Genomic DNA, 15,000 nt, shown 5'->3' on the forward strand with positions numbered 1-15,000 from the left:
ACATGTAACGTCACTAAAATTTCAAATTTATTTCTGTGAGTATCCATGTATGCTCTGGAATTATAAATTAACTGCTATTGAGCTTAAACGCTGTTCGTTTGACTACAAATATATCATATATGATAAAAGGAAGTAATATTTCGATTATATATTGATACCCGCGATTTCAGGTAGGAAACGGGGAATCCTACCCGTGCCTTGATATATTCATCAGTCGTCTAATGGAGAAAAAAATCGGGAGAGCTGATTCTCTTCAGAGAATCGATTTTTTTTTTAAATGGCGGAAAATTGAAAAAAAAATAATCAAGTCAAAATAAAAATGCTTTTGATATTCCGTTTGAAAAATCACTCGGTGCGAAACAAATAGGCATGACTGATTTAAATTGTATATTAATTATTTGTTTTTGTATATTTATTATTCTTTATAGTACCTTTTACGTACGTGTTTGTCATGCTTTCCAAATTATAAATTATTCGACCGGAAAATTCTATTCATTTGAAAGGAAAATACTTGATAAAATACCATGAACATAAAATTAGTATATAGATACGCCAATTTAATGTTTATAGTACGTTATCACCTATCTTTCTGTTTAATAAATATGATCTCCCGATTATCAAAGACCCAATGTAAAAATAAATTTAAATATAAAAAAATGATGTCGCTTTTGGGTCGGGCGTAAAACTAAAATATAGTTCTGTCTTCAGGCTAGAGTTAAAGGGCAGTATCTGTTTGTTCAAATATGTTATAATGATATCGTGGGGTTTCCGTTCGCGCCAAGCGTCCATACAATCGAAATATTTAAAAACTTAACAAAAACATTTTTTAAAGAAAGCAACCAAATCAAACCAAATACCATGAACAAATATTTGGAGGCATAAAGAATTTGAAGAATAAAACTTTGTTCATCGAAAGCATAAAATCTTAACGAAATGCCATTAAAACCCCCGAAAAGGGTTGATATGACGTAAAACCAAACAATAACGTAATAGCATTCACCCGTGTGGAGAAATATTGCTAATCGGAAGCAATTCCAAATATAATGTTTATAATTTTGTCTTGCAAGGAAAATACAATATATATATATATATATATATATATATATATATATATATATATTATTGTACCTATTTACAATGCCTTCCCATGGGACAGAGTTAGACACCAGGCACAAAAATAAAAAATTGTCTCAGTCGTGAAGGAGTTCCTCCACCGAAAGAGAACAAGAAATGGAAGTGCAGCATCTGAAGACCAGATACTACATTTTGATCTTGGCCAAAAGGCCAAGAAATTATATATATCTATCTATATCTATCTATCTATATATCTATAAAAACAGAGATGTGTGTGCCACAGACGATTTCTGATTGGTTAATACAATAATCACATCTCCTAAAAAACTATGGTTCCTACGCTCTTACCTTTACCATAAAATATTATGGCTTTATTAATTGTCCATCTTGGAAGGGTTTAATTTTTTCATAACTTGTTATTTACAAATTAAAAAAATACGAAACTTACACAATCTAACAATCCAACCTACGACATCACGGCCGCCATTCTGGTGCTAGCCGCAGACACGTACACACAAAACGAAAACAATGTTTTGAAAATCTAGCAAAAATTAATTTTGCTGAAATTTTTAAATATTTAAAAATAAATTATGCCGGCTGATAAAATTTTAAAACTTTTTTTAAAGCTAGAAAGATAAAATTTAAAAATACTTATTTTTATGTAAAACGCGCGTTCACTCGTGGTCTTTTCATTTCGGGTTTGTATTACTGTACACATAGATTCGAAAAAGTTGTCAAAAAACAAATATATAACAAATAAATGTTATCAAAGGCAAGATAAGTTACTTTTCTACCAAACTGGATATATTTTTCGTGTTTTTATTCAATGTAACATAATTATTTAGCTCGAAAAACGGGGTTGTATTACTGTACACATAGATTCGAAGAAGTTGATAAGATACGAAACAATATGCATAATATAAACACAGCACGAAAACACGCGCACACACGCACACACACTCACGTCCACTACCGTCCTTGGCTACGTCACGTTGTTATGGCAACACGATAAATACACAGTAAATTTGATTTTCTTCATTTCTACGCAAATATTACGCAAATATAAATCATATAGAATATCTGTATGAATATAATTACACGTAATAGTTAAATAAAGATGATCATCGTATAAGGGAACCGAAAAAAAAACTAATAGGGAATTAATTAAAAACGATAAAAAATATGCACATTAGCTAGATCTTTTGTAGATGAATGCAATTCCATGACTCATAAATAACGAAGTTGTATTTTCTTTTTAAATAAATAGAAAAAAGGGGCGTTGATAAGACTATCAATACACACAAAAAAATATAGATTTATTTTTGGGTAAAGTTCCCCCGGGTTTTCCTTTCACTTCAGTAAATAATGGTCTTTTGTTATATATATGGCGTACTATTATCCTTATATATATGATGTTTATGTTTATATATATATATATAAGTGATAGTGTATGTGTGTGTCTGTGCGTCTGTGTGCACTTCCCTACGCTAAAACTCTGTCAATTTTAAGCCTATAGATTCGAAATTTGATATACAGGGTACTGAGATTTGGGAAAATCGATGTGATAGGTTTTCGACAGAAATTTGGCGATTAAGTGGTCAATATTCAACAATTTGACCTTTGAGAACTCTACCAAACTCCTCCTACAATTTAGGGTCTAAACACGTGATATTTTATATATAGATTACTTTGACATGGATCTAACTTATTAACTTTACTTGATCCCTAAACAATAAATGTTAAGAGGTCATAATAGGGTTCAAAGTTTAAAAAAAGTGACCGTTTTTTTTCCTCAGCATACACTTCAAAACACCTGGGCAACGCCGGGCACCGATTGCTAGTGTGTAATATAAAGTCAATAGTTAAAAAAAAATAAACTGTTAGCGCAATGGTGGGTCTTTTACTTGTTGACGCTGTTTCGTGCAGACGCCTGTATAATAGCAAATATTAGGTTGGTGCAAAAATAACGTCGTTTTTTACGTTTAACTATATAATAAAACGACATGAATTTTGTGTCAGCCTAATATTTTTGCATTAGCCTAATAGCTTTGATGAATTGAACGGAAATTATTTTGCATCTTAAAAAATACCAATACTTCAATCTTTAATCTAGGGTTGGTACGATTAATCGGAAAAATCGGAACTTTTTTGGGTATCGGTATTGATGTAAAATGTTTGCTATTTTCCGATGCCAAAAACGATTCTTTCGTTTTATTATTTTTGTTAACACTTTATTTTCCGTTGTTGATAATATTACTAAAATGAAAAAATATATTTGAGTTTAAACTACCAACAAAACTAAAATCTATAGATCACCCTCAAACTTTTTTTTTCAACGTTTTCGAAAATATAAAAACAATAACTTTATAGCTAAATATTTAGATTAAATCGGAAATTTAACAGGATCAGAAACAATATTGCCATCGCTCAAACACTACTTTAAAGTATTTTTTGTTTTTTCAATGAAATCCTCTTCGTTCAAATTACCCTTTCAAAATTACACGAAAAAAACATTTAAAAAAAATAATAATTTCGTTTCTTTGCGTAATATCAAAGTGCTTGATCGTACAATTTTTGCAAGAGCTGATATTAATCATTTTATTTCAGTACACTATATACGAGGTATTTTCAGTAAGTTTCTAGGCATTTTCGTTCGAGCACTTTTGTTGATAGTACATACATGAAACTCTAGTCCCCTTTGAAGTAATCTCCTCCGGCTGCAATGCACTTGTACCGTTCCAACAACTTCTAGAAAACCCCATGGAAGTATTCTTGTACGAGCGTCTCAAAGACCATCTTGACAGCTTCTTTCATCTCAATTGTCTCATAACGACAGCCCCTAAAATTTTCCTTGAGCTTAGAAAATAACCAAACGGGGAGCAAGGTCTGGACTAAAGGGAGGGTGAGACACTGTCTTCATACTCATCTTGGTCAAATAGTCTGTGAGAGTGATGGAGCTGTTGACTGGTAAATTCATAAATGATCTGCTTTTTCAGTTCCTTGCGAATATTTGTATGTACAGTTCCCATACTGACATCAAACTGCGAATTTATTGTCTCTATAGATATAGGACAGGCCTTATCCACGAAATTTCTTATTTGGTCAATCAATGCTTGTGTTCTGACTTCCTTACTCCTACCACACCTCTCATCGTCCCTCAGAGACTTCTTGCTTTTTTTTTTTTTTTTTTGAATCTCTAATACCACTCAAAAGCTGATGCTTGATTCGTGCAAGATGGTTCAAAAGCAGTTTGAAGTTTTCCCTACGTCTCTGTTGTATTTTTAAAAGTTTAAAACGGAAGTTTATTGCATATTTTCTTCTAAAATGTCCTCACATCCAGAATACGTTTATCAAATTCAGCAGTTGTGACAATCAGATTTTAGTAGGGTGTATTCTAGTTCCTGCTGTAGCCGTTCATTTTAATCTGAAATCATAAGAATTGGCCAGTCTTCTCATAAGTTGTATAGCAATAACATACTGCATTTTCAAGCGTTTACGCCAATAATAAATGCCTGTACAAAAAATGTTTGGAAACTTATTGAAGACACCTCGTACTCACCACCTGTGAAAAACACCAGTTTTATTCGCCTGGTCATCATTAAGTTGGAAAGTAATCCAAACTGGATAAACTGTTTCGTTTGGCGTAAACGACTTGTTGAATATTCAGTCCGATATTATTATGACTTCCAGGGTAACCGGAAAGATGAAACCTGGGTATCTCTAGTTGACGTATTAATGGTTATAGCATTTAAATAATACACTATATAAAATATTGAAAGGCACACACGGTCAGCACTTTAATGCGGTTTCACAGGTTTCTGATATCACCAGAAATGATGAGTCATCTGTGTTCCGGTATAAGTAAGACTCTTTAAGAAGATTTTCATAGCATGTGCTCATCTGAGCTCCAATATATCGTCCCTTCTTGTCAGACTTTTCACAAATAAACACTTGACAACCGCTATTAACAATTTCCTCACACATTCTTTTTTTTTTAAAACAGGAGACACCACTTATCAAGTCCCTGAGGTTACTCAAGGATAAGGATTTATAGGTATATATAAGTAGTGGAAATTTTGTAAATTGGATTACTTAGGGGAATGGTTCATCAAGAACTTGCTTACGTTGGACTTGAAGACAATCAGATTGTAGTCAGCTGGAAAGCAGGCAAACGGAAGAGAGTTCCACAGGCGTGCAGTTCTAAGAAAGAAGCTTTGTTCATTGAATCGACGTTTAGGTTTAGACACAGATAAAGAGTGTGGGAAATTATTGATAGTGGTTTTAACTAGACGAGTGTTTTTCGTGAAAGTTTGACGAGGGGAGGGGACCATAGATTGAAGCTTAACCGAGCACGTCATCTGTGTTCAACGCAGATTCTATGAACATAGCTTCTTTCCTAAAACTGTCCGCTTGTGGTACCCTGTTCAACTTGTCTGCTTCCTAACCGATTACAATATGGTAGCTTTCAAGTTCGATGTAAACAAATTCTTGTTGAGCCGTTCCTTTAATAATCGAAATTCTACCCAGTCTACACCATTGCCGATTACTACGCTACCGCCTTATATTCATTAATCCTTATCCTCGACTGGACTTCGGGCCTTGATAAGTTGTGACTCCAAAGTAAAAAGAAAAGAGATACGTTAACAGTTTTTTTTTTATTTTTATATATTTTACATATTGGGTCCTTTGGTGCTTATATAAAATTACTTATTTTTAAAAATAAAATCACAGGAAAATTCCTTATGGTGTACTTACTCGTGCCGGAACGAAGATATCATATTCGAAAAAATCACGCAAATTGCTCAAATAGTTTTTTTTTAACTGAATAAAAAAATATTTAAGATGTTCAGCGATTTAAATTCTAAATGTATGTATTATAAGGCTAATTTTGATCTCAATAATTCGAATTGAGTAGTCTCCGTCTGGCGTATTAAATATGGCTGATCAAAATCAAAAGTCTCGCTTCGTCTTAAATTTTTTTTAAATTTGTTTATAAAAATTATACAAAAATAAATGTTTACTTTTATATCGGACTACTAGATAAATTTACGTGGTTTTTGGAATATGACATCTTCGTTTTATGATGAGTGCGTACATCATATAGACTCTTCTGTATTTTTGGTTTTGTATAGGAAATTATTTCAATATGTCTTCAGACTTTTTTTGAATGGGTAATTTTTATTGATAGTAACCACTTCAAACTTTAACCCTCTTCGAAGTAATCTCCTCTTGATGCAAGACACTTGTTGTAACGTTCCACCAACTTATGGCAGACCCCATGGAATTACTATTGTATGAGCCTGCCAATAACCCTTGATACAACCTCTTTCATCTTCTCAATTATCTCATACCGACAGCCTCTTAGGTTTTTCTTAAGCTTAGAGAATAACTAAAAGTAACAGAACAAGGTATGGACTAAAGGGAGGGCGAAGAATTATCGTGATGCCTATTTTGGTCCAATAGTCTATGACAAGGGGTTCTGGACTGGTTCATTTGTGCAAATCGTCTGTTTCTCGCGATTAACTGTGTGTACGATTCTCACATTGCAATCAAACTATGCACTCATTGACTCTATAGACATACGACGGCCCTTATCAATGGAAGTCTTTATTTGGCCAATCAACTCAAGTGCTCCGACTCTTATACTCCTCATCCTCCCTCATGCACTCCCTGATTTTCTTGAATCTCTTATGCCACTCAAAAACTGATGCTCGATTCATGCAAAATTATTAAAAAACAATGAAGCATTCTATACGTTTCTGTGGTATTTTCCCCCAAGTTTGAAATAGAATTTAATCGCATATCATTCTTCTAAAGTGTCCTCTCGTCCAGATTAAATTGTTGAAATTCACCAGCCGTGACAATCGGGCTTTAGTAAGGTGTATCGCAATTGCTTCTGTAACTGTTTATTTGAACCTGCGACCATAAAAGTTGGTCAGTCATTTCGTAGAACGTATAACAATAGCATGCTGAAGTTTGAATAGTAAACGGAAATTTTAAATGCTTGTACAAACAATGCCTGGAAACTTATTGAAGACACCTTCGTACGTGTAATTATATTTAAACAGCAACACTTTCTAATAAAGAAGTCTGATTCTATTTAATGATTTCTTTCTTTGCATTATCGTTATTTTTTTTAATTTTAGCATCAATGGCAATGGAGCTTCTCTGGAATATATGCATCTTTATACGGCTAACACTTGATTTCGGCGTGAGATACGTAGATATTAGTGTTCTGTTAAAGTTCTCCTTTACCTCTCAAACGTGCAGTTAGCGAAGAACACTAATTACTTTATCGAATAAAGCAGTTAGTTTTATTACATTGCATCCTTTTGTGGTTTCGTATTTTTACCAGAATCCAAGGCAGGAATCCATCCGGTCTTGTAGCGTATCCAGCTTAGTGCTTCTACTACGACAACACAGCTTTGAGAAGGCGCGCCATGTTCAGCGTCGCCATTTTGAAATCACTCTCAAGAAAAACGAAAATAACTCTAAAATCGAGATTTCAGAAAGCCATTCTTAACATGGGGATGGACGTTATTGAAAAAAACTGATTCGCTTAAAAATGTTGTTTTTTTTTAATTTTTTTTTTTTTAATAAAAATAAAACCATTTCATCAATTTACATAATTTTCGTGCACAATATTTTTTTCCGTCACGGATACATATATCATACGGACTTTTTTTTTAACTTTTGTATTTATTTTATACTTGCTTGAGAGCACGGCGTTGCCCGGGTGTTTAGACGTGTATGTTGATCCAAAAAATAGTGGTAGTAAGCAGGCAGGCTCGAAACCCTACCGCGAATGGAGGAAAAGAACGTGAAAACAAACCCGAAAAAAAAAAAACGTGACGTCTTAGCCGTTACGTTCATCGTCAACCTGGAAGTGGCGAAGGTATAAATTAAGGCTAGTCAATCGAAAAGAGAAGATGACTTTCGAAAACATCGGTGAAAAAAGCGACCCCTTCCTGTAGAAAAGTGTCCAATTATGGGTGAAGGAATTATTATTTTTAGACGTTTTTTAAATAGTTGTCGTCCGAAAGATCTTGCTTCAAACGATACCGATCTTGTGAAAATCCGTCGCCTCTGTCGAAAGTTTTAGGCATAAAAACAAACATACATACATACATTTAAACAGACAGGTGAGATTTATCTTATTGACGAAACAGTTCTAAACAAACGCCAAACATTGTATGCATAAACTATATTTTCAATATAAATATGTTATAAACCAGTTTCCTAATCATTGACTTTTATTCAAGGGCATTAATTGATTTGGCTTAAAAACATTAAATTTATTTACATTGATCATCCCAATATCAAATATATTAGATGGTTGGAGAGGGGTTGAATTGGGGGAAGTGGTAAAAGTAAGACTGTTAAATAAATGAACGAACAACTTGAATCCTGCTTGTCTTTCTTTGTTCGTCACCATCACTACAAGTGCTTAAGTTGGATAACGTAAATATAATTTTTCTTAGCAGCAGCGTTTGATGTTATAAAACAACGTTTGTTTTTATTGTAATTGATATTTGCGATGTTTATTCGTGAAATATTGCCTAACTGCATTTAATTATGTTTCATTGTGTCTTTGAATATAATTAAAATAATATTCATCTTCAGAGTCATTTATATGTAGAAAGGTATACATTCGTGTTGGGACGATTACTCGGAATCGGAAAGATCAGGAGATTTGTGGGAATCGGTATTGAAATCGGAAAAATTGATACTTATTTTCCGATGCCAAAACGATTCTTCTAATTTTCTTTTTTAATTTGATTTGGTTTTAAGCAAAATTTTCCTTTGCTGGTAATAATGATAAAATAATATTGATTGATTTTAAATTACCAGTAAATCTAAAATCGATAGATCACTCTCCTCAAGTGTATTTGGACGTTTAGTAAAATATCTATATATTTAACAAGTGTTTTTTTTTTACGAAGATCAGGGAAAATAACAATCTTATAGTTAAATAATTAGAGATTCATAAAAATCGGATTAAAATCGGTAATCGTATCGGAATCGGGAATTTAGCACCTAATCGGTGATTATATCGGAATCGGGAAAAATACTGGAATCGTCCCATCACTAGTATACATTAATGTGAACTGTATCAACGCTGAAAAATTGGGTTATGCGTTGTCTATTTTTAATTTGTTGAATTATATTTTTGTATACAAAAATGATTGCTTTAATCTTGTTTTTTTTTGTTTGTTTTTGTTTTACTCATTTTTAAATTGTTTAGCATTGTATTTCGGTGAAATTTAAAAGAATGCATGACATTTCGGTGTATCAGAATAACAGACAACTCAATTCGCAGCAAACAGTGTCAAATCAAACATTTTATTCTTATTAAAAAAAAAACTTTATATTTCTTATACTACTAAAACATATTCCAAACAGTGTAATAATATTTTAATATTTTGCAAAAGATAATTCAAAATAATGCAAATTATTTTTAATCTGAAACGCTTTGCTGCCGACCCCGAATCACGCGTTCTTCTGATTCACCTGTTTGTGGGTTAAAACATGTTTTTTTCCTACATTCTCTCTTTTAAATGCGTAAATTTATGTATATCTTCAAACGATATGATATCTTTTTCTTTTCTTTTTTCTTCTTTTTTTCTGTGGGCCATATAGGGAATTGAATAGACAAGCGTCAGTTTCGCAAGCCCTGGGGGACACGTCTCCACAGAGTGATTCCAAAGATCTCGACAGTCCTCGCAGCATACATGGCCAGACAAAGATTGAAGACGCCCAACACGCAGTATACGCCGACCTACAAAAAGCTTCCGCCCTAAATGCGGCAAATCCCATGTTACAGAATATAATTCCTAATAACTCGACTAACAACAATCATCCCGGACCATCGGTAGTTCCAGTAAATAATGGAGCACCGGCAAATATCTCGAACATGGGTGCAATGCTTTCTGATTATCAATCGTTATAAAAAAAAACACATTTTCTTTCTGGTTATTTTATTTTTTTTTATGAGTTTCCTAAACATATTGTCTTTATACGTAAGGCAACGATTCACCCATCTTAAAAAATTCTTGATTTTAAAGAGCAAACGATATTTTTATTTTGAAAATGCAAAATGCGTTTTATGTATCTGGAAATGCAAAATACGTTTTGTGTATTTGAAAATGCAAAATACGTTTTGTGTATTTGAAAATGCAAAATATGTTTTGTGTATTTGAAAATGCAAAATACGTTTTGTGAATTTGAAAATACAAAATACGTTTTGTGTATTTGAAAATGCAAAATACGTTTTGTGAATTTGAAAATGCAAAATGCGTTTTATGTATTTGAAAATGCAAAATGCGTTTTTTGCATTTGAAAATGCAAAATACGTTTTATATATTTGAAAATGCAAAATACGTTTTGTGTATTTGAAAATGCAAAATGCGTTTTCTGTATTCGAAAATGCAAAATGCGTTTTATGTATTTGAAAATGCAAAATGCGTTTTATGTATTTGAAAATGCAAAATGCGTTTTATGTATTTGAAAATGCAAAATGCGTTTTATGTATTTGAAAATGCAAAATGCGTTTTATGTATTTGAAAATGCAAAATGCGTTTTATGTATTTGAAAATGCAAAATGCGTTTTATGTATTTGAAAATGCAAAATGCGTTTTATGTATTTGAAAATGCAAAATGCGTTTTATGTATTTGAAAATGCAAAATGCGTTTTATGTATTTGAAAATGCAAAATACGTTTTGTGTGTTTGAAAATGCAGAAAATATTATTTTGTTTATTTTAAAATGCAATTTTTTTTATTCTAAAATGTAAAAAGTATTTTAATTTAATTTTAAAATGCCAAACAGCATTTTTGCTTTTTTCATGCAAAAATATTTTTTTTTGGTAATTTTAAAATGCAAAACATTTTTTGTTCATTTTTAAAAGCAAAGTCTTTTTCCATTTTCTAATGAAGAAAAAACATTTTTATTAAGAAAAAAAATACGATTTTTTCTTAAAATTCCTGATCATTTTGTCTTGTTACGAAAGGCAACGATTCAACCATACTTTAAAAAAAAATAAAAGATTTTTCTTTGATGTTAAAATTAACAAAAACATTCATTTTATTAAAAAAAAGACATTTTAAAAAGTTTCGTTGTGTTTACATTGAAAGAAGAACAAAAAAACAAAACCTTTTAGAAAAAGAATTTGAAATCAATAATTCAGAAAAGTATGATGGGTAAAATTAAAAAAAAATGACAGTGTTGTACAAAGAAAGAAACAAATTACATACATATACACATAACTTAAACACAAAGAGTTTTTGTTGTTTCCTTTTTTCATTTATGTAATATATTTTTGCCAATTTTTTTTAAACGTGTGCGAGTTGGAGAGAAGAATTAATATATTAAAAACATAAAAAACGGCCAGAAAGAACTGAACGACACGGAATATGTCCCAAAGTACACACCATTATTTTTTGCAAGCACCTGTTAAATTCGTTTTTATCAAAACCTTTTTTTTAAAGGTTACTTTGCTGTCCACGGAAATTAAATGCACCCTATGTAAAACTACAAGCAATATATAAGTGAACCTTTAATAATTAAGGCTACTATATGGGTAGTAATATACTAAGAAAGTCCATAGACGAAGTATGAAAATTGATACATTTATTATATAAATAAATAAACATAAATTATAACCAGTAGAACCTCTGGATACGGCATTAAAACTTAGTAAGAAAACACAGTACAGTATATAATACACATGTATATAATCAAATAACATTATATATAACACTGTAAGGCGGGGGAAATACCGCAACCAGGGCCGAAAACATCGTATTGCACATCGTAACCTAAGGAAAAACACATCCTAGCGCTACCGTATCCCGAGGTTCTACTGTATTGTAAAAGCTGCTGTTTTGTTCTTTTACTAGACACTTTTGTGTTTACATCTAAAACTATTATTGAAAACTTCGTCTCAAAGGGCAAATAATCTTCCTTTTTATTGAAGGCAAGGGAGATAATTCTTCTTTGCATATTACTTTTTCGATTATAGCCTAACAGCAATGCCTTTCTATAACTTAGATGAAGATAGTTTGTATTTTTTTTTATTTAGATGAGGATTAATAAATTGTCTTTTGGGGAGATTATTCCGACGACTGTTCTCGTCTTGAATGTTTGTCTGACAATTTTTCGCTCGATGTAAAATCCGATTTTCTTTAGGCGCGTCTGGTCGTACTCTGCATAATGTCTATCGGACAACCTCTTGTGAAAAGAAATGCCCCGCTTATTAAGATAGTCCAAATAAAATGTACGCATGTTCCCGAACATTTCCTCCCACAACAATCTTTTTCTTTCATTTTTAAACTTCCACATTTCGAATCACCTATTAATATATGCTGAGAATTCTCGCCAAAACCTTTCCTCAGTCAATTCGGCAGAAATGAATGCATTCATTTCTGTTCTATTTTTGATCTAGGCTGAATCGATTACTAATCAATGCTGAGAATCGATGCATGAGATTCGTATTGTAGATTCAAGCAAATAAACGACACTTTTCTAAATCAAGGCGTTTGGAACTAATGTATAAGTTTCTATGAGATAATTAATACACACAGTAATATATATATATATATATATATATATATATATATATATATATATATACTTACTTACTTTTTATTTTTTTACATAAGCATTAATATGTCGCTACACATTCATGGACATATTTTGGTCAGCCAGTTACTAGAGACCTCTTCAGACGTTTTTGCTTATACAACAACTAGCTAAGCTTTTGTATGAGCAATATCGCTAGAAGAGGTCTCTAGTTACTAGTAATTGTCTGACCGAAACGTACTGATGAATGTGTAGCGACATATTAATATTTATGTAAAATAAATTAAAAATATATCTTGTCTTACTACGGTATTGAGCACTCTTGTATCAACCTAGTTGAAACTTAATAGGTTACTTCACATTTGGAAAATATTAACCTGGAATTATATATAAACATATAGACAAGCAGGATGCCCGGTCGCAAAATATGCATCAATATTATAATTATAAATGTTATGAAATGTAAAGTCACGCATTTTAGAAAACATTTTTTTTTTATGAATTTAAATAAGAAAATTTGAAAACCTAGAAAATGTTGTGAAATGATAAATCATTTTTATTTACTTTTGTTGTTGTCCGAATTTTCGCCAATAACCTGCCTTCATCAAGGAGATGTCAGTCCGATTAATTTTTTTTTATTTTTAATTCATAATGATGTAATAAGAGGTAGAAACCTCTCGAATAGAGAATACGTCTTGTCTCGATTACTGTTTTAAATCCGTGTGTGTGGTCGCTTGGTTTTTTTTTATGAATTTAAATAAGAAAATTTGAAAACCTAGAAAACGTTTTGAAATGATAAAATAATTTTTATTTACTTTTTTGATGTTGTTGTTGTTCTCTATCCTCTGATCTTGATCACGTTGTACAATGGGGAAAGGAGTGGCTGGTTACTTTTAATGCATCTACAACCAAGCTTATATCTTTACATCATCAACGTTCTGATCCCCATCTGGCATCAATTAAAATGAATGGCTCTCGTCTTGGGGAGGCCTCAAGTTTTGACAGGCTTCTGGGCTTGACCTTTACTCCTGATCTTAAATGGAATACGTACATCAAATCTGTTGCCAAGGCCGCTGGAAAAATGGTCAGCTCCTTCTATCGATCCAGTAGATATCTCACTGCTGATGCAATTCTCTATCTATATAAGAGCCAGATATGTCCAAGGATGGAATACTGTTGCCACATATGGGTAGGAGCTGCTAGAAAAGACTTGTCCTGCCTTGATACGGTTCAAAATAGACTTCCTGGCCTGGTGGGAGATGTCCTTTTCTCTTCGCTGCAACCTCTATCGCACAGAAGAGATGTTGCGAGTTTGTCTCTGCTTTATCGTTATTTTCATGGAAAGTGTTCAACTGAGCTCCAATCTATGGTCCCCCCTCGCCAAACTTTCACAAGAAACACTAGACTAGCTGAAAACATTATCAATAATTTTCCCCACTCTTTATCTGTACCTAAACCTAAACATAGATTCCATGATCAAAGCTTCTTTCTTAGAACTGCACGCCTGTGGAATTGTCTTCCGTTTTCCTGCTTTCCAGCTGTCTATAATATGGTTGTCTTCAAGTCCAACGTGAACAAGTTTCTGATGAGCCGTTCCACTTAAGTTAACAAATTTACCAAACTTCCATTACTATCGATTACTATATTGTCCTTTTGACTACTCTACACTCTTTAACCCTTATCATTGAGTGGCCTATCGGCCTTGATAAATGGTGACGCCTATGTAAAAAAAAAGTCCAAATTTTCGCCAATAACCTGGCTTTATCAAAGAGATGTTAGCCGATTTCTTTTCTTCATGTTGTTAGATGAGGTTGAAACCAACAACAGCAAAAAAAGTAAATAAAAATGATTTATCATTTCACATTTTCCAGTTTTTAAATGTTCTCATTCAAATTCATAAATACTATATTACTACACAACCCGTGACCCGTTGGGTCAGTATGTTATATGAGCTATGGAATCAATGTATGAGCATGACGCTTGTGACGTAAAGAAAATAGGTTTTTTTTGTTACATAACAGAAACATTTCTACGAAAGCATATTAAAATGAAAAAAAGAATATAGGTGATTTCTATGAGTCGTTCTGTTTATTATAATTGTTTATTTTAGAAAAAAAATCTTACAGCCATGGAATTATAAGTGGTTTGCCATACTTATAGATAAATGTGCACTGAACAGATATCATAATATTTAAAGTAAAATTCAAATTTTCATATATCTTTTAATTTAAACGCTTAAGGTAATTAACGCTAGTTTTTTTTGTTTTTTTTAAGGAATACGCAAATTCCAGAACTTTATGTAGTCAATCGCATATCTAAGATGGAGCATATTAAGAATTTCGTTTT

General features: G+C 32.2%; 1 protein-coding gene and 1 pseudogene across 11 annotated transcripts in view; one reads left to right on the forward strand and one right to left on the reverse strand.

The window, feature by feature from the left end:
• LOC145260423 (homeobox protein six1-like) overlaps positions 1-11,351 on the forward strand; it is a 1,097,433-nt gene extending 1,086,082 nt beyond the window's left edge. For 8 of the 11 annotated variants that reach the window (XM_080118408.1, XM_080118410.1, XM_080118413.1 and 5 more), the window contains one exon: positions 9,703-11,351. In XM_080118408.1, the coding sequence (XP_079974534.1) occupies positions 9,703-10,024 (322 nt within the window). In that variant the 3' untranslated portion in view covers positions 10,025-11,351. The remainder of the gene's footprint in view (positions 1-9,702) is intronic. The other 3 variants (XM_080118409.1, XM_080118411.1, XM_080118419.1) reach the window with 3 other exon arrangements.
• LOC145260859 (U2 spliceosomal RNA) lies at positions 1,088-1,296 on the reverse strand (annotated as a pseudogene).
• Positions 11,352-15,000: the final 3,649 nt, after the last annotated feature.

Source organism: Euprymna scolopes, chromosome 36 (genome assembly GCF_053919585.1).
Source record: "Euprymna scolopes isolate OS-2025 chromosome 36, ASM5391958v1, whole genome shotgun sequence".
Taxonomy (NCBI): Eukaryota; Metazoa; Mollusca; class Cephalopoda; order Sepiida; family Sepiolidae; genus Euprymna; species Euprymna scolopes.